General features: G+C 46.6%; 1 protein-coding gene across 1 annotated transcript in view; it reads left to right on the top strand.

The window, feature by feature from the left end:
* Positions 1 to 5,644: 5,644 nt before the first annotated feature.
* LOC144892139 (uncharacterized) overlaps positions 5,645 to 21,073 on the top strand; it is a 65,492-nt gene continuing 50,063 nt past the window's right edge. Inside the window, exons 1-3 of the mRNA XM_078777364.1 lie at positions 5,645 to 5,795; positions 7,752 to 7,892; positions 8,820 to 9,689. Coding sequence (XP_078633490.1) covers positions 5,645 to 5,795; positions 7,752 to 7,892; positions 8,820 to 9,689 — 1,162 coding nt within the window. The remainder of the gene's footprint in view (positions 5,796 to 7,751; positions 7,893 to 8,819; positions 9,690 to 21,073) is intronic.

Genomic DNA, 21,073 nt, shown 5'->3' with positions numbered 1-21,073 from the left:
GGTAACCAATCCAAGGCTACCTCTTTCCATGTTCCTTGTCCCACTAGAGACTCTACCACCAATGTCTGCAACTCTTCTTTCTTCATATTAACTCGGACCTCCAAGTTAAAATATTTGGCCAATATCGTGAGGTCCGATCTTTTTAACGCCTGGAACTGTGCCTCATTAGGGGACGCCGCAAACTTTTCTGCGTCAAACACCATGGTGACTATCAGTTAGCACCTGTTAACCTTCACACAAAAATTTTCAAATTTTTGGAAAAATTTGGGAATGTTCGAAAATTCCAAATTTGGGAATTTTGGGAATGTTAGGGAATTCTATCCTGGACGAGTGTTAGGGAATTTAATCAGCAAAGATGAGCCCTCAATTTCTCCACAGTACGAGCCCCCAATTTCATCCCGGACGAGCCCCCAATTTCTATTACATGCTCCTCCCCAAACCCCGGTCACGGTGTACCTCCGTGCCCCGAGAGGAGTGATGGCAGAAAGATGTGTTATTCTGTATGTCTTAGATCAATGGTGAAACCACACCAATTGTTACAAACAACAAATATTGTATTAAGATCACACAGGAATAAGAGGACAAAAAAACAATAGTAATCAATTAAACAACAAATATATCCTTCCTATGATTGTACCATCAGTTTCGTACAATAAAACTCACTGTGCTCCAAGTGAGCGCAAAGAACATCGCCAATGTATCTGTCCCCGTCTTCATGCCAAAGCTAATCAACTCCAGTGATCGACAGAAGGATGTCGAATCGAGACCAGAATCCTGTTCGGTTGACAGTGACAGTTGCTGTCAAAGATGCGTAAAGGTGCCCTCAAGGCGACTGGGAAATCACCCCTTTGGATATGGACGTTCAACGGCTCCCTTTACGGCGAACCGCAAAGTCCATTCAAACTTCACGTTACACACACACACCAGCTTAACTTCTGGATACTGTGAAAATGGTTGGAGCGAGATTAAAGGCCAGGAGCGATCCGAAAATCCTGCGCGAGGTAAAATGGCCAACCGACCAGTTCTCGAGACATAACTGCCCTCAAGCAACGATTCTTTTCGGAATCAACCGCAAAACCTGACACGCAGGTTTATCTGTCTCAGCGATAACAACTCTGTCGCAGGAATCCCTTTCCCGGGAAACCCAAAGTTCACTCGAAGGTGCCCATTCGCCAATGTATGCTCAAGACCTCAAAACAGCTCGGCTTATTGGCCGACCTCACTCGCTCCGCCTTCTTTTCCTCTTCTGCCTCTTCATCGTCCGGTTCCGGTTTATTTCAAACATTAACTTTTTTCACCTTTTGAAAACAGGTATATCTATTTCATTTAAATGATAACAATAATAGTACATGGAAACAAAAATGTTTACAGTGGATGAAAACCACAACAACGGAAGTGACGAATCCGTAACACCTGCAGCGTCGATGCTGCAGTAAATACCCCTCACCTGTTCATCTGCTGTGGTATTGTGATTCGTTTGTTATACGGACATCAAGGTAAGCATGTGCTACTGGTGCTGGACCCACTTTGACCCCCTTAAAATCACCCATACCCCGATTTTTTTTTTGTTCATGTCTTTTGTTAAAGAAAACTTTTTTGTGAATATAACATTGTTTTTCATGGTTTTGTTTAAATATTATTTAAATATGTTTAAACTTTCTCCTGCAATGTTTTATTCAGTGTTATATCACAACACGCTGTTTTTCTGCCTATTTTAAAGGCTTTTTTCAATTTCCTCTTAAATTCATTCCACTTCAAAAAAATATTCAATCTCTTACAATTCTTCCTCCCTACATGCTCCAAACTCACCTTCATTCCACCCCTCCTCTATCGTTCTGAAACGGATCTCTGACTTAAAAATCACAATAAACCCAATTTGTTACAAATGTTCGTTTTTCATTTATCATCCACTTTCTATACTCCCACCTCACACCTCCCCTCCTAAACTCCCCCCTCACACCTCTCCTCCTAAACTCCCCCCACACCTCCCCTCCAAAACACTCCTCCTCACACCTTCCCTCCTAAACTCCCTCCTTGCACCTCCCCTCCTAAACTCCCTCCACCCTTCTCCCTTTCAATTTCCCCTCCCCGGCCCTCCACTCCTAAACTCCCTACTCACGCCTCCGCTCCAAATCTCCCACTTTGACCCTCCTCTTCAAAACTCCCCCCTCCCCCCTCCCCTTCAAAACTCCCCCTTACCCGTCCTCTTCTAACTCCTCCCCTACCCCTCCCATTTAAAACTCCTCCCCCAACCCGCCCCCTTAAAATCTCCCCCCCCCCCCCCCCCAGCCAGCATCTTGGAAATCAGCAAACATTACCGCTTTGCAGAAAAAAGGTGCAACAACAGACCCTTGCAACTACAGACCGATCAGCCTGCTCCCAATTATCAGCAAAGTCATGGACTCCATCATTGCTTTGAATATCAAATCCTTCCTCTTCTCCAATGGCTTGATCTCTGATCATCAATTTGGATTCAGACCAGGTCATTCTACTCTGGACATGCTGCTGCTGCTCTCTCAACAATGGATGGAGGTCGTCAATGCCAAACAGGAAATCAGAGCTGTCTCCCTTGACATATCACGTGCCTTCGATACGGTCTGGCACCCTGCTCTGCTCACCAAACTCTACTCCTATGGTATCCATGGAAATCTCCACGCATGGATTGCAGACTTCCTCTCTTGTCGTAGGCAACGTGTGGCCCTCAATGGGTTTCTCTCATCTCCCTTTCCTGTTCAGGATGGAGTTCCCCAAGGCAGTGTTCTGGGCCCTGTGCTTTTTCTGGTCTTCATCAAGCTCCATATCTCAAACCTCAGACCGGCAGTCTGCAGCCTCCTCACTCTCTGCAGACCTGGACAAAATCACAGACTGGTCAAACAAGTGGAACATGTCTTTCAATCCTGACAAATCACACACTGTTACTATGTCTCTCCGAAAAGACCGACTGGACAACCCTCCCATCTACTTTCTCAACACTCCTCTCCAAGAAGTTCTGTCACTCAAGCTTTTGGGTCTCACTATCTGCCATGATCTTTCCTGGGAAAACCACATTTTCAAGCTGGCCTCAAAAGGCAGTCGCCGACTGGGCATCCTCCGTCGTGCGAAGTCCTTTCTTGGCACACCTGAGCTCGTCACCACATACAAGGCTTTCATCCGCAGCTCAATGGAATACTTCTTCACGCTGTTGAAACCAAAGCTTTCAGAATCATTGGAATCTTCCGCCATGAAGCTAACTCCGAGGGCCATTCACTCACTCACCGCAGGCAGGTTGGTGGTCTTTCTGTCTTCTACCGACTGCTCTCCGGCCTTGCTCCCCCAGCTCTTTCTGGGCTCTGTCCCCTAAATATTCCTGCAGGTCCCACAAGATCTGCCAGCAACCCTCTTATGGTTAAACTGCCAAAATCAGGACTCTCTGCTCACCTTCACTCTTTCATTCCTCTTTTCTCACACCTCTGGAACAAACTCCCTCACACTCTTCAATCCCACTCGTCCCTCCAGGTCTTTGAAACAACTGTTCACCACCATCTCTTATCTTCCCCCATCCAAAACCTTGATATTTTCTACCCCCGTCAATTCACCCTGGATCCACTTTTTTGAAATACCAACTTCTCTCCTGGAAGTCCTCGCAGTGTCCACGTGTTTTATACATCTCCCAACCCCCCCCCCCCTTCCCACGCCTCCTCCCACCCTCCCCCTTCCCACACCTCCTCCCACCTCCTCTTCCCACGCCTCCTCCTCCCCCCTTCCCACGCCTCCTCCTCCCCCCTTCCCACGCCTCCTCCTCCCACCTCCTCCCCCCATTCCCATGCCTCCTCCCCCCAAAACCCCACCCTACCACAGATCTCCCGATGTCCCTGTGCTGAAATGTTGTGTTTGTGTCCTTCCCCCTCTCTCCCCTTCTTGTCTATGGCTCCCCTTATTATAAATTTTCGCTGTTTGTTTGATTTTTTTTTGTGTGATTAATGTTAGCTCTTTCATGAGCCTCGATCTTGTATCCAAAAAAAAAAAAAAATGTCGTGAACAAATGGAAGTTCCAAGATAGAAAATATCAGTTTGGCCAAGTTTGGTCACAATCTCGTCAGCAGTTTTGGAGAAGTTGTACATGTAAACGAACTGACTGAGTGATTGACGCAGACAGACTGATGCGTGGTGACTTTTTGACTGACACATACTGACTGTGACTGACTGATGGACGGTGGGATTGACAGGGCAACTGACTGAGTGATTGATGCAGATGGACTGATGTGTGGTGACTGTCTGACTGACACATACTGACTGTGACTGACTGACACGCATTGACTGATGGACGGTGGGATTAACGGGGTGTTACGTGCTCCTCCCCAAACCCCGGTCACGATGTACCTCCGAGCCCCGAGAGGAGTCACGGCAGAAATATGTGTTATTCTGTGTGTCAAAGATCAATGGTGAAACCACACCAATTGTTACCAACCAGTAAGCATTGTATTCAGGTCACACAAGAACAACAGCCCAAAAACAATAGTAATCAATTGTACAACAAATATATCATTCCTATGATGGTACCATCAGTGTCGTACAATGTAACTCATTGTGCTCCAAGTGAGCGAAAAGCACATCCCCAATGTCTCTGTCCCGGCTTCAAGCCAAAGTTGACCACACTCTAGTGCTCGTCAGAACGATGTCGTATCAAGACCAGAATCCCGTTCGGTTGACAGTCACACTGCCAAAAATGGGCAAAAGTACCCTCAAAGAGGCAACTGGGAAATCACACCTTCGGGTATGGACGTCCAACGCGTAACAGATAACAGATAACAACTCTGTCGCAGGAATCCCTTTCCCAGGAAACCCAAAGTTCACTCATGACCCCCTTCGCCTGCTTTTGCTCAAGACCTCAAAGCAGCTCAGCTTCTTCTCGAACTCACTTGCTCCGCCTCCTTCCTCTTCTTCTTTATCCGGTTCCCGATCCGGTTTCTGGTTTCTTTTAAAACACGAACTTTTTCACCTTTTGAAAACAGTTCATAAACAACAATAGTTCATAAACAATAAAGAATAATCGAAAACAGTTCATAAACAATAAACCTATTGAAAACAATAATAGTACATGTTACCAAAAATGTTTACAGTGGATGAGAACCACAACAACGGAAGTGACGAATCCGTAACACGGGGCAACTGACTGAGTGACTGACTGGCGCGGATTGATTGATGGAGTGACTCGCTGACTGATGAATGACTGACGGAGTGACTAAGGCTGTGTGACTGATGCACGTTATGATGGCGCAACTGACTGACGGATGACGCGTCATCCCAGAAGCACCCCTGTACTCCGTGCCAGGTGAGATAAAAATGAACGAATCACTGCAGAAAACATTTTGATGGAGAACATTCGGAAATCTCTTATTGTCCAATTTTATAGTTGAAGATTCAAATACGAGCTGTGGTTCCTCGGTTGGGGTTCGATCAGGAATTTTTGTTCGTTTTTCAAACCAAAACCCGAATGTTTGTAACGAAATCCTCCATCTGTGGCGAATCTGCGGATTGGAATTAAACAACACCCGAATATTTCTGACGAATCAGCGGATTGGAATCGATGGATAAATTATTTTCTGGTATCGGTTGAGTGGGGATTGTAGCACACTGTACTCTTTACTTCACTGTACTGTTCGCCATGAATGGAGATCTCTCCGGTGAGGATAACAGGTTGAACCCTCCGGGATCATCGAGTTTCTCCGATGGAAGGAACTTGGTCGGTCCTGAAGATTCTCACTCGGACTGCAGGTTCAGGATCGCTCGACCTGAGGAGAACAAGTCCGGACACGGTACGTGATGTTTGCTGTTTATATCCATTTACATGGGGAATCACACCATGTACGGGGAGGGTTCACTCGTACAAGATCGTGTCGATGTCCTGATCGGGTTCCCTCGTACAAGATCGTGTCGATGTCCTGATCGGGTTCCCTCGTACAAGATCGTGTCGATCTCCTGAGCGGGTTCCTTCGTACAAGATCGTGTCGATGTCCTGATCGGGTTCCCTCGTACAAGATCGTGTCGATCTCCTGAGGGGTTCACCCGTACAAGATCGTGTCGATGTCCTGATCAGGTTCCTTCGTACAAGATCGTTCCTTTGTACACGCACACACAAACACACACACAAACCGGAGTGATCAACATACTTGTCAAAAAATTATTTTATTTTGCCAAGTAAAAAGATATTTTCCAGAGCACAATACTTGCAAAATCCAAATAAGCATTAGTTGCCATGGAAACAGCAATTTGGTAGTTTGGGAAATTTGGCATGTTACATGATAGAATGTTATATGTTTGTTAGTATTTACATGTTAGAATATCATCACAAAATTGGTTGTTAAATTTTCAAATTTATGCCTAATAGGTGTTTTACATGTTTTGAATGGCAATTACCCTGACCTTTGACTAATTTTGACAAGATCTCATCCACAAATACTACACATGTGTACAAATATGATGTGCAAGTTTCAATCTGATATCTTGAAAAATTCCTGAGGTTTGGAAAAAATAAAATCAGAAAAATATCCCATTTCATTTCATGGATGTGAAGTTCTTGTCATGGACACCGTCTTCTCTTTGCCACTTGAGGCTTGACTCTTTGCCATGTGGGACTTGTCTCTTTGCCACCTGGAAATTGCTTATATGCCACGAAAGAATTGTCCCTTTGCCACGTAAGAATTGCTGCTTTGCCACGAAAGAATTGTCCCTTTGCCACGTAAGAATTGTCCCTTTGCCACGTAAGAATTGTCCCTTTGCCACGTAAGAATTGTCCCTTTGCCACGTAAGAATTGTCCCTTTGCCACGTGGGACTTGTCTTTTTGCCACGTGGGACTTGTCTCTTTGCCACGTGGGACTTTTCTCTTTGCCACGTGGGACTTGTCTCTTTGCCACGTGGGACTTGTCTCTTTGCCACGTGGGACTTGTCTATTTGCCACGTGGGACTTGTCTCTTTGCCACGTAGGACTTTTCTCTTTGCCACGTGGGAATTTTCTCTTTGCCACGTGGGACTTTTCTCTTTGCCACGTAAGAATTGTCCATTTGCCACGTAAGAATTGTCCCTTTGCCACGTGGGACTTGTCTCTTTGCCACGTGGGACTTGTCTCTTTGCCACGTGGGAATTTTCGCTTTGCCACGTGGGAATTTTCTCTTTGCCACGTGGGAATTTTCTCTTTGCCACGTGGGACTTTTCTCTTTGCCACGTGGGAATTTTCTCTTTGCCACGTGGGACTTTTCTCTTTGCCGCGTGGGACTTGCCTTTTTGCCACATGGGACTTGCCTCTTTGCCACGTGGGACTTGTCTCTTTGCCACATGGGATTCTTTCTATTCCACATGGGACTTTTTCTATTTGATATGGTGTTTACAATCAATAAATCAGACAATTTAGTGCCTACTTTATTTTTGCCTTTTTCTGTGAGTTACCTCATTCTGATTTTTATTTCTGTGCCAGATTTACTTTTCCGTTTCCAGTCACCGATTTCCTGAATTCTGTCCATTTCTCCAAAAGTAAACACTTGCTGTCCAGAACTGCATTGGCAATTTTCGTGAATTTGGAAGTACTGTTTAAAGTCGAGTTTGAATGGGGTGTTTTTATTTTCAGATTTTATTGTGGAAGTTCGAGTTCATTGACGATTACCCCTCGCTTGTCAAAGGTGTGGAGAACAACACCAATAACAAAAATAATTTTCTTCAGTGATGGTTCCAACACATGCCTTCCTGGGTAAGCCATAAATTGTCAAATGTTTTGCAGATGAAGTGCTTGTGGGGACGATGGAAACTTTCCAAAGTTATTTTGAGACTTCCCAAGATGCTTTGTGCAATGAACATGGAAAGGAGGAACCACGTGAATCTCTTCCCATGGAGTCCAGCAAAGCTGTTCAGCTGCTTGATGGTAAGCCAAACGTCATAATGAACACATCACATGGTTTTTACTGGTTTGTGCTATGACCGCATTCTAGATTCCATTCCTGATTGCTGTTTTGATTTTCTCTGGAAACCTTTCTTATCATTTCACGTACCTCAGCCTCAGCACAAAAATTTCAGGTACCTCAGAAAATACTTCAGCCCATTGCATGAAAAACGGTGATTACATCTCTCACAGATAACCTGCAGAAGATCAAAAAATACTCCCACACCTGAAGCATTAGTTTTACTCCAGGTTGTCCAAAACACTTACAGTACTTCTCTGAAAGGATAAACCAACCAACTCTCATGTGTACTTTTTGGATTAAGCTTGTGCTATTTTGAAAGAAGTTTATTTTTGACAACTTTGCTGGTATCACCATTCCCGATGGTGTCTCCATGAAAGGGTTAATTTTCCATGTAAGCTTCCAAAGGTAAGTGCAACGAGACAATAAATTCTACATCAGGCTTGTCTTCCCTTACTTCTTCTCGCTGTTAAAAAAAACCTTTTTCAGAGCACTGTGAATTCTTATTCTCCCTCGAGAGTTGTTGTTTTAGTTGTTTCATCCCTCTTTTCTGGAAATTGGAGAAGCTGGACCTCTACCGAGAGAGACGATCATTCCTTGTCCACAGACGGGTAGAACGAATCATTCTGAATTCAACAGAATGTTCATTGAAGGTTGGTAACTGCCGTGAAAAGCAAGGAGCTGACGTTTCGAGTGTTAACCCTTTGTTAGATGGAGCCACACTTTTGATTGAATAAATTTTCCAGAATAATGTTTGATAATGTAGTTTGTGTTTCCTCAAGTGTAATTTGTGTGAAATATTTGTCAATTATCCCATACTTTTCAAAGATGGTTTTAATTTTTATTTTGTGATTTGTTTTTTGCCTCCTTTTTGTGATTTGTGTTTGCAGAGAAACAAATGAAACTGGTTTCTTGTTCCAACTGTTCCAAGTTGTTTAACCCAGAAGTTTTCAATCCACACATGACTCGGACCATTTGTGATGAAACTGACAAATTTGGCATCGCGTCTCACAACCGCAGGAGCAAAGGTTGTCCAGAGACATTCAACAATATCAAAGGAAGTGGGAGATCATACAAGTGTTCTGTGTGCGACGAATCATTTACTCTTTTGTCATCTTTAAATCTTCATCAAAGAATTCACACAGGTGAAAATCCCCTGAATAATGATGTTTCACCGGAAAAGGAGGTGGAGATTTTGAGTTCTGGGAGAACTTCCTCCCTTATCCTGAACCCAGAAAGTGGAGAAAATGACAAACGTGATAAATTCCACGAGTGCTCTGTTTGCAGTAAGGATTTTCCAACATCTTCATCATTGAAAATACATGAAAGAATTCACAGAGGTGAGAAGCCGCACAAGTGTTTTATTTGTGGCAAGGTTTTTGGTCAATGCTCAAATTTATATGAACATGAAAAAATACACAGTGGAAGAAGACCGCACAGGTGCTCTGTTTGCAATAAGGATTTTATAACTTCCTTATCAATGAAAAGACATGAAGGAATTCACAAAGGTGAGAAGCCTTACAAGTGTTCTGTGTGTAGCAAGGATTTTCGAATATACGCATCAATGAAAAACCATGAAAGAATTCACACGGGCGAGAAGCCATACAAGTGTCCTGTGTGTGACAAAGCGTTTACTTCTTCATCAAGTTTACATAAACATAAAAAAATACACACGGGAGAAAGGCCTCACAAGTGTTCTGTGTGCAATAAGGATTTTATAACTTCCTCATCATTGAAATTGCATGAAAGAATTCACACAGGTGAGCAGCCGTACAAGTGTTCTGTGTGTGGCTATGCGTATGCTCGCTCATCATATTGTTACAGATCGCGGATTAAGATGTTAGTTACCGAGCGGTTTGGTATTGCCGCGACCTAACAGGATCCCTGGCTCACCCGATTCACCCAGGACTTTGGCCGTATCGCACCACAGCTGCTCAATGAGGGAAAAGACAAAAACGACGCAATGTAAAGAGGAAAACGAAGGCCAAGAAAGGTTTGGAAATACGACTGAATTTATTGACTATTTACACAAGCAAAAAGGAACAATCAAGTTTATTTACAACACATAAGACGCAGGTGACACAGTGCAAATTTTAGCTTACCTACAGACTTAATTAAATACCCAGGGACAGAACAAACAAAACAAACTCACGTATACAAGAAGGGTGGAAAGGCAGGAGGTGGATGGTTGGAGGGAGAGGGAGGTCCAAGGGGGTCCCGCAGCACCACCGGCGCGTTTAGCAGCCGCCGTTCCTCTTCGGCCCTGCTCCAAACCGCCGTTCAGGCCCCCTTTGGCTGTTGGGTGCTCCTGCTGCTGCGGCCTCCGTCCGCTGCGTTCCCAGGACTTGTCTGGTCCAAACCCTCAACTCTTTCTTGTTTCTGGTGCTCCTCACCACCGACTCCGCACCGCAACCAACTGTCCACCGACTCCTTACCAACGCAACCGACTCAGACCAACTCAGACCAACTCCTTGCGACCAACTCCTTGTGCATCCCTGACCAACTCCTCGTGACCACTTCCGTTTTGTGCCTTTTATAGCGCCTCCAGCGATTACGCCCCCGGCGTTTTGGACACGCCCATCGGGGTGCTCACCTCGGCCCTGGTTGGTCGCGCGACCCTCGGGCTCCGCCATGGATGACGACGGGCGGGCACGCCCCTCCTCCCCTCTGACGAGGTGGAGACACGCCTTTCTTCTCCGACTCAAAGCACATGGTCAATGGCGGTTATTGGAGGGGAGGTGATTGGGAATCGAGGGCTCAGCAGTGACGAGAGGGGATGTAATATGGAAATGGAGGTTTTGGGGATGGGAAGGAAAGGGAATCTATTCTCTTTCACTGGTGCAATGGAGTATTTCAATTAATGGAAGACACAGCCTTACGCTAATACACATAATAAGGATATAACTGTCAAAAAAAAGATATATCGTGTCCTGCATGTATGTTTTATGGACTAACTACGGGAACGCCCTTTGACCTTTTATACAACCACAATGGAGGGAGGAGGGGTGATATTTTACAACAACCTTTTACAACAACCTTTTACAACAACCTTTTACAACAACCTTTTACAACAACCTTTTACCACAACAATAAAATTAAAAAAAACATTCTCATATCCACAACACTGCACCCTCCTCCCCTTAGGCACGTCCCGGGCCTATAACTTTTACCTTAGTGTGGCACGTAGGTGTAGTTCCCTCTACCTTTAACCTGACCCTGAGTGCGACAGTTTTAAAACATAATAAATGTGTCCCGCTGCTCCATTGCACCCTGCCTAACAGACTTACGCCCACAGTTAACCGAATTGCGGAATGGTCTTCAAACTACACACTGACGGTGGGAAGCATTATTTACAATTGACGCTATTTTTATTTACAAAACTAACCCAGGACCTGTAATTGTTCTTTCTGGGGGGGAGACAGTCTGCTCTGCATCGACGCACCATGAACGCACCCAAAAACGCACCAAAGCACCCTCAAGCACCAATCGGTGCAGTCATCACTGTTCAACAATGTTTAACAATAAAATAAATTCAACAACCCCTAACCCTGCAGGTGTCTCTTGCTCTTCGGCTCCCTCTGCTGGTTATTATTATCTCTTCCAGTTGTTGTCATTTTCTTTGCTTTTCTTACTGGCGGCCTATTTGCAATAAAGTGTGCCCCATGTGTCCCTTTTTTATTTGATTTTATTTATGGCCCACAGGGCCGACTAGTGTGGTTCACCTGTGGGGCATCGGTGCCCTGTGGCCAAGGTCCGCCAGCAAGATTTCGGGCCCTCATGGCCGGTTCCAGCAGAGGGGCCATGCCCCAACCCATGGGGTCCATAAGTGGTGCTCGGCCACAGACATGTGGTCCATAATGTGGTGCATCGATGCAGACAGCTGGTTATGGGAATTTCGGGCGCACAATGGCCGACCCACGCACGCTCCCCTCGGCGCCCAACGGCGCACAGGTCATGTGGGAGACAAAAGAAAGACAATTGAGCGAGGGGTAAGGTCAGAAGGGTACACGTCAATAAGGCAATGCAAGGCGAAATGCGTACGGAGGGCGAAGTGAGAAAGCTCGTCCCTACCGTACGTCACCCCCCTGTCACCTACCCTACCCTTGCCCTAACCCCATATGTACAAAAATCTACCCATTTACAAATTCGTCACTACTGTCACGTCTTCCCCATATTTCCCCTATACCAAATTCGTCTCCACAATCCCTCTACTTCAAAATTTGCCATCACCAATTCATCATCAATCCTCATAAGGAGGGAGAGATGGAATTACGCACAATGTCACACCCACGTCATGATGTGTCTCACAATCCAAACATTTGCATCATAAAAAATAATCAAAACATGGCATGGTGTGGAGTACCTGTCACCTCAGGTGAGTGGATGCAGATGGTGCGAGGAGATCCTTCATCCTAACTATTTTCTAAATGACTTTAACACACTTTACACTACCCGGGGTCTTTCCCTGCCAATCCATTGGCCAACTTACACTATGGGTTCTAATAACCAATTCCCATTGCCCAAACTGTGGTGCTTCTCAATTTGGGGTCTCACTCCCCCGATTCATCTCCCGGTGCCCTCGCACAATTTCTGGGCTGCGACGTGTAACTCTCCCAGCAGGTCTACCCACCTGCACACCTCCACCACTGTAGTGGCCACCCGAGCTTACCTAGCTCCTCACCCTAACCTATCTAACTGGGGCAAGCCCCTCCTGGCTCTGTCACCCCACTCGGTGCCCTCTGGCACTGGGCTACCCGGGTCCGTCCTCCGGATCCTCGGGCCCCATCCACAACAACTACTACCGGCTCCCAGAGCCCACCTGCGGCCTCACCTGGCCGACATCCTCACAGTGGTGGAGCGCCCAACCAACTACACACACTAACAGGCTACACGCCCAGCCATTTCCACGACACTAATGCACCCATCCAAATACCATTCTTTCACCTCGCACCACAGATGCCAATATCCAACCACAATTTACCTATACCCTCTACCTAACACTTGCACTACCCGCCCCGGGTATCCGTGATGGGGGTCCACTCTTCCCCCATTCACACCTTCGCACCATCCACTCCACTCCACACCACTTACTCCAACTCTCTCCACACCACTCATTCCAATACTCCATGTATTCCACACACCTGTACTTGCACACCTGTGCTCTCACACCTGGTGCCACCTGCACCCTTCTCTCCCCAAGCGCATTCGCGCTGATCCACACACTCACTACTCATACACTGCTCCACACACCTGTCCAGTTGCACACCTGTGCAATCACACCTGTTCAATTCTCACACACACGGCATCATCTCAGCTAACTACTCCCTTCTGAAACTTGCGCTTCCCAGTCGTCCCTTTAAACTATTGCGCTCCCACGTCATTATCATCCATACTAATCTAACTGCGTCCCCACTACAGGTATCAGTCACTAACTAAACTTAACGTTACCTAATGTCATCTTCGCTAGATCCCTATCAATATAACCTAACCCACCCGGGCTAGTTTTCACTGCCATACACCCCATAAGCTATTGCGCATTTGCCCCACCTGTGAGGGATGGTGGATTTGCCATCCCACCACATCGGGGGTCTCTCTATCAATTTCACATTCCAACCAATTCAAAAATTTTCCATTTACTGCCAATTCTACCCACTATTACAAATTTCGTATCGAATCACTACCACTATCACCATCACCCGTCTACTTATTACATCCTCTCGGTGCGCCAATTCACGTCTACAGCCCGGCTTCGTACAGCCGAGCAATGAACGCGGATTCTTTTGTGCCGGCGGCGGGATGCGTCCCGCATTCGTGGCAGGGATGGGGGCTTACCCGGGCCGAGATCCCACGCACCACCTCGGCGTGGAGCCATCCAATGTCCCGATCTCGACCTGCCGGCACGTCTCAATAGAAAGTGGTCGCCATGACGACCCTTCCTATCGGGCGGCCCGCTCCGTCTAGTGGAGCCCGGACGCGGCCGTTCCACGCGAGGCCCAGCGTGGATCGCGCACGGCGGTCCTTTCGAACCCGCCGTGGCTCGGATCCCCGCTGGTTCTCGCGGCACGCGAAGCTGCCCGACGCGCACCGAGGGCCCGAGTCGGCTATAAGTCGTTCTAACCTCTAACCTGGTTACCGTCGACGCTTCACCTGGATGCTTACACCCCGCAGCCCGTTCCTTGCTCACACATCCAGCCGTCTCCATGCTCCTCGTACCTTTCCTTACACACCTCGGTACACTCATTCCGCTCGCCGACTTGGTCACACACCCGACCACCGAACACTTTGGCACACATTCGTTGGTCGCACACCTCACCAACACACCTCTTCGCGCCCCCTCCGCGGTCACTTCCTCTGTGACAATCACAGGTGTGCTCTCATTCGCACACCCAACCACGTGCCTCACTACCAACTCAAATGTGCCTTCCCACACACACTCTACCATTCCAGGTGTGCATCCTTCCATTCCAGGTGTACATCCTCGCTCACCTGTCATAACCAACTCACGCTCCGTTTCACTCTCACTACTCTCACCTCCATTCTTGACCGCACACTCACCCTTACTCTCGACAGCACACTCTTTCCTCATGCACCCGTCCGTTACACACCTTTCTCGCGCACACTCTCCCGTCACACCCTCTGTAGCACTCACCACAGGCGTACACTCTCTCGTTACTTCCTCTGTAACACTCATCACACCGCGCTTCCCTGTGCTCCCTCGCACACGCGCTACGACCGACTCACTCCTGACGGCACACTCACTCCTCGGCGTGCACTTTTTCCTCACACACCCCATGGTCGGACATTCTCGCACACCTCTTTCTTCGCACACCAGACCTGTCGCACACTTCACCAACGGCCTTTCACGAACACCCGGATCCAAACCAATCCCCAAGCCGACTGAAGCTTTCCTCACATCATATACATTGCCACTCACCTCCGTACTTCGTCTCCGCACCTCCTTTGCCACCTGCAAACTTTTTATTTGGTTAGTGAGCACCTCATCATGATTTGAACACAGACCTTGTACATATTCCATCACCTCCTCCTGGATTTCTCTTTTAGTTTCTGTCCGTCCCTTCTTAATTTCACTCACCTCTTCTTCCACTTCCTCTAATTTTTGTTTAACCTCTTTTATTTCTCGGTGCGTCTCCTCAAGTTCGTCCTCTAAGGCTACCGTGACCGTTTCTATGTGCATCCTCACCTGCCGGTCCTTTGTCTCCATTATCTCTGTCACCTCGTCCACCCTCATTGTCAGTTCCTCCCGTACCATCTGACATTGCCTCTGTGTCGCTATTAATTCGTTTTTAATTTCTTTTTGTGTCGCCTTTAACCCTCCGAGTACTGCAGTGTTCCTTTGCACCTGCTCCACTAACTTCGTTTGTCCCTCTGTCAGCTGTTCCACCTCCTCCGTCAGATCTTCTATTCCCCCTTGTAACTTTGCCGTATTATTTCTCACCTCTTTCTCTATACGCTTTTCGCCTCGCTTTACCTCCTCGCGTAGCCCCGAGACCTCCTCACCTACACCTCGTCGTATCTCCTCTTTCATCTCCCCCATCTCTTTTGTAGATGCCACCCTCATCTGTCCCAATTCATCCCTCTGAGCATCCAGTTTACTTTCTAACCCGATTTGCACCTCCTCTATCTGGTTTCCCATTCGTTTGATTTCCCTGGCAGATTGTTCCCCTATCTCCCGCAATTTGTCCTCCATCCTATTTTCTAACCCCATTAACCCATTTTTCACCTCTTTTATCCCGTTGTCTAACCCCTCAAAATTATTGTCTAACTTCCCAAATTTCTTGTCTAACTCCCCAATTTGGGCATTGGTACCCCTCGCTTCGTCCCTCATTGCTCCCATTTGGCCCCCCATACTATCCATTTTTGCATTCAGTTGGGTCAAGAATAATCTGAGGTCAAACCCGGTTTGCCCAGCGTCCCCAGCCTCCACCGCGGGCTCGCCCTCCGCGGCGCCGCTATTTTGGGACTCTTCAACCACGTGCGCGAGCGCGCCATTTTGTGCGTCTGATACTCCCTCAACCGCCTCCTCATTGCTCCCCTCCATTTGATCCTGGGTTACTCCTAACCCCTCTTCTAGCTCTCCCACCGGCATCCCGTCGCCTTGCCCAGCCATGGCGCGATTTCAAAATTCGGGTTTTGCTTTAAACAAAACAAATTTCGGCAGCCCGTAATTTTGACCAAATTTTTTTTTTTTTCTATTCGTTTTAAAAATTTGGTTCGGGCCTCGAATCCCACTCCCAGACACCAATTGTTACAGATCGCGGATTAAGATGTTAGTTACCGAGCGGTTTGGTATTGCCGCGACCTAACAGGATCCCTGGCTCACCCGATTCACCCAGGACTTTGGCCGTATCGCACCACAGCTGCTCAATGAGGGAAAAGACAAAAACGACGCAATGTAAAGAGGAAAACGAAGGCCAAGAAAGGTTTGGAAATACGACTGAATTTATTGACTATTTACACAAGCAAAAAGGAACAATCAAGTTTATTTACAACACATAAGACGCAGGTGACACAGTGCAAATTTTAGCTTACCTACAGACTTAATTAAATACCCAGGGACAGAACAAACAAAACAAACTCACGTATACAAGAAGGGTGGAAAGGCAGGAGGTGGATGGTTGGAGGGAGAGGGAGGTCCAAGGGGGTCCCGCAGCACCACCGGCGCGTTTAGCAGCCGCCGTTCCTCTTCGGCCCTGCTCCAAACCGCCGTTCAGGCCCCCTTTGGCTGTTGGGTGCTCCTGCTGCTGCGGCCTCCGTCCGCTGCGTTCCCAGGACTTGTCTGGTCCAAACCCTCAACTCTTTCTTGTTTCTGGTGCTCCTCACCACCGACTCCGCACCGCAACCAACTGTCCACCGACTCCTTACCAACGCAACCGACTCAGACCAACTCAGACCAACTCCTTGTGACCAACTCCTTGTGCATCCCTGACCAACTCCTCGTGACCACTTCCGTTTTGCGCCTTTTATAGCGCCTCCAGCGATTACGCCCCCGGCGTTTTGGACACGCCCATCGGGGTGCTCACCTCGGCCCTGGTTGGTCGCGCGACCCTCGGGCTCCGCCTTGGATGACGACGGGCGGGCACGCCCCTCCTCCCCTCTGACGAGGTGGAGACACGCCTTTCTTCTCCGACTCAAAGCACATGGTCAATGGCGGTTATTGGAGGGGAGGTGATTGGGAATCGAGGGCTCAGCAGTGACGAGAGGGGATGTAATATGGAAATGGAGGTTTTGGGGATGGGAAGGAAAGGGAATCTATTCTCTTTCACTGGTGCAATGGAGTATTTCAATTAATGGAAGACACAGCCTTACGCTAATACACATAATAAGGATATAACTGTCAAAAAAAAGATATATTGTGTCCTGCATGTATGTTTTATGGACTAACTACGGGAACGCCCTTTGACCTTTTATACAACCACAACGGAGGGAGGAGGGGTGATATTTTACAACAACCTTTTACAACAACCTTTTACAACAACCTTTTACAACAACCTTTTACAACAACGTTTTACCACAACAATAAAATTTAAAAAAACATTCTCATATCCACAACAATATTTATATAAACATCAAAAAGTACACGCTGGAGAGGTGAGAGGGGCCTCAAAAGTAAATGTTCTGTAAGTTATGCACAAAAGATTTAGCAAATTCCTCATCAATGAAAAGAGGTGGAGAAATTCACACAGGTGAGAAGGAAAGGCCATAAAGTTACAAGAAAGGGCATAAAGTTGCAAATGCAAACACTTGGGAGTGGCCATTCCAAAAACATTGCCATTAACTCGACACCAAAGCTAGAAGCTAAAAAGGTGTCATCTGTTCCACAACCAACAACTATTAGGTTCCACACAAATTGAAGAAGATTAAACGAACAGAGCTGGAGCTCAGAGGAGAAAGGAGTCGCCCTCCAGGGTGACTTTCATGAAACATGGGGTATTAACTCTGAAGGAGAAAGATTCCTGAACCAGTTGAAACAAACAAAGCTGGAAGCCAAGGTGGAAAGATTCCAAATCGGGAAATTCAATGCAGGAGCACAAATTAAGAGAAAAAAAAATTCACTCAGGAAAGAATAAAGGAAATAACAAACAAATCAAGACTGCAAGCATTTGAAGACATGAATCGGATGACCGAAGAAGAGAGAATTTAAATGTAGATGAAAAACTGGACAAAAAAAGAAAATAGATCTTATAGATCTTAAAATAGATCTGTGCTCTGTCACCCAAATATTCCTACATGTCACACAATATCTGCCAGCAACCCTCTTCTGGTGAAATATAGGCTCTCTGCTCACCTTCACTCTTTCATTCCCCTTTTCTCCCACCTCTGGAACAAACTCCCCCACTCCCTTCAATCCCACCCCCCCCTCCAGGTCTTTACAACAGCTGTTCACCACCATCTCTTATCTTCCCCCATCCAAAACCTTGATCTTTTCTACCCCCACTAATTCACCCCAGATACACTTTTTCGAAATTCCAACTTCTTTCCTGGAAGTCCTTGCAGTGTCCATATGATTTATACCTCTCCCACCTCCCCCCCAAGCCCTCTCCCTCTCACAGTTCTCTCGATGTCCCTGCTCTCAAATGTTGTGTTTGTGTCCTTCCTCCTCTCTCCCCATTGTTAAGGATTCGGCCCTAATGATTGTTGTTATGATTATTGTTGTTGGTTCTAAGTATTCTTGTGATTGTGGTTGAAGGGAAAGGGTTATTATAGTTAAAATATTTAAAAGCGCTCCTGGTAAAAATGTGGCCGGAAATCTGGATCGTGTCCGGAAGAGGTGGAGCGAGGAAGAAGAGGCGGAGCGAGGAAGAAGAGGCGGTAGGAGATCGTGAAGAGACGTGATTGTTGAAGCTCCGGACCGAGCGATCGACGTACAGTGCGAGTGAACTTTTCGTCCTTGAAGGGAAGTTCGGGCGATAAGAGATATCACCGTAGTGCGTGGAGCCTGTGTCGTCGGGTATCCTCATTGAGGTTCCGGAGGATCCTGGCCTCAAAGCTCGGGTTCGAGTGAAAGCCGTCCGCCATCTTCGCCACGTGAGCAACCTGCAGTTAACCGGTTTTGGTCGTGTCGGCTGGGCATTATTCCCCGGTGGTTTGCCGGTGACGGCTGTGCAAGAAAGGGTACTTGAGAATTATACGGAGGCTCGTGGATTGAACCGCAATTGTGTACGTCGTAGCACGTCTTTGTGAGGTTCCTTTCCACCACTGTATTGCTGGGTGCTGAACAACGTGACCTCGGAGTCGCCTCGATCGCCTACGCCTCAATTGACTTTGATCGGGCCTTGACTCCCCGATCGCGGGAGCGCACAGAGACATTGGGACTTCGCCTTGGAGGGGTGCAGAGACATTGGGGAGGTGCCGTGAGTTTGGGGTTAAGGGGCTTGGTAAGGTTACCATCGTAAGATTTGATAGTAGGGGTGATTGCCCCCATTGTTGTATGGCTCTTTTGTGTGATTTCTAATATATTATTGTTTGTTCATAACCTGGTGTGGTTGCACTATTGATTTGACTGTTTCCTTTGCTGGTTCCATTGAGGGTTTCATTATTTGCTTGATTTCAACCAAGGATAACACATCTTTCTGCTGGGGACCCTCTCGGGATTCGGAGGTCGACCGAGACCAGAGGTAAGGGGAGGACCCCGTAACACCATCTTGTCTACCGCTCCCCTTATTTAGTGTTTTAGGTGTCGGTTTGTGTCGGTTTGACTTTTTGTGTGATTAATGTTAGCTCCTTCACGAGCCTCGATCTTGTATACAAGAAAAAAAAAAAAAAAATGGGCAATTTTTAACTCAACTGGACTATGTCCAGCTGAGTTTTTGTCGACACCCAGTGTCCGTCGTCTGTCGTCTGTCTCTGTCTGTCGTCTGTAAACAATTTGACGTCTACGCTCGAAAAGTCACAAATATTGATTAAATTTGATGAAACGTGTTATGCAGCATCTTTAATACATAAACTAGTTTGGGATTGCATTTGGGCGTAGCATGCCCAAAAATGGGCGTGGCAGGGCGGCCATGTTGAAAAATCAATTTTTGTCATACGTTTTTAGCACATATAAACTATATAGTTTGTGGTTCTATTATGCATATTCTAACCATATTGATATAGACCAGTTGAGTTCAGGTTCCCTGGAACCTCTAGTTTTTTTTAATGTTGTAGGTTCCAGGTACGGACTAGATAGCCCTCATCGAGGCCAGGCATCAAATAAAAGAGAAAAAAAAATGTGTGATGTTTGTTTGTGAGAAAGAGAGATTGAAGCTAGGTCGGTTGCTATAGTTTGAGTGAGACAGAAAGTAAGACCAGCAATCCTGACACGGAGAGTGTAAGATGGTTCCGGGCACCATTTTAACGCTCCTAAGTCAGGATGGTAGTACTACCCTGGGCGGTTGCTGCCTTCAACCTACTACCTAAAGTCGTGAGAACGAAAAGTAGTGAGAAAGGAATGTGTGAACACCCAGGAACAGCTATTCCGAAGAATGTGCCCTGATAAAGTTAATTATAATCGGGCAACACTAAATTCAAGATAAACAATTTCATCCATCAGAAAATATTGACAGAGGAGGAACTCAAGATAAGAGATGAAAAAACTGACAAGGCAATTCCCCAAAGCTCCCCAAAGAAAGGGAGCAACCGTCAGAACTTTAAAATAAAAAATAAAAAAAAATACTGGTGTTGAGCAGGAAATAGAACAGAGAGAGAGGAGAGCTGAAGCAGATGGAATTTCAAATTTGGTTATAATAACAGAGACAGTGATTGGGCAACAGATTGGCGAATTGAATCAGGAAACACAATTGGAATCTCCACAATCAGATCAAAGATTGACAATAGTAAATGTTGCAGCAACACCTAGAGGAAGAATAACTCTAGGTTACTTCCTCAGCTCAAATAGCGCCTTTGCAAACAAAACAAGAAAGAGCAATCAGAGATTGCAGACCCTTGCCAGGACGTGTTTTTAGTGGTTTTTAAGGCTTTTGTGTTGAAACAAATACAGCGGCCAAGCCACATGACCAAGTAGAACGGCACTTAGTGGAGAGCATACCTCCACCTGGTTGGCCATATCACTCAATGGTGAAGAATCACTTTAAAAATTCTCCTAGCTGGATCTGGATCTTCACCAAAATTGAATCGATTCTTC

This window comes from Myxine glutinosa, chromosome 5, assembly GCF_964187855.1.
Source record: "Myxine glutinosa chromosome 5, kmMyxGlut1.1, whole genome shotgun sequence".
Taxonomy (NCBI): domain Eukaryota; kingdom Metazoa; phylum Chordata; class Myxini; order Myxiniformes; family Myxinidae; genus Myxine; species Myxine glutinosa.
This window is presented reverse-complemented; position numbering and strand designations above follow the sequence as displayed.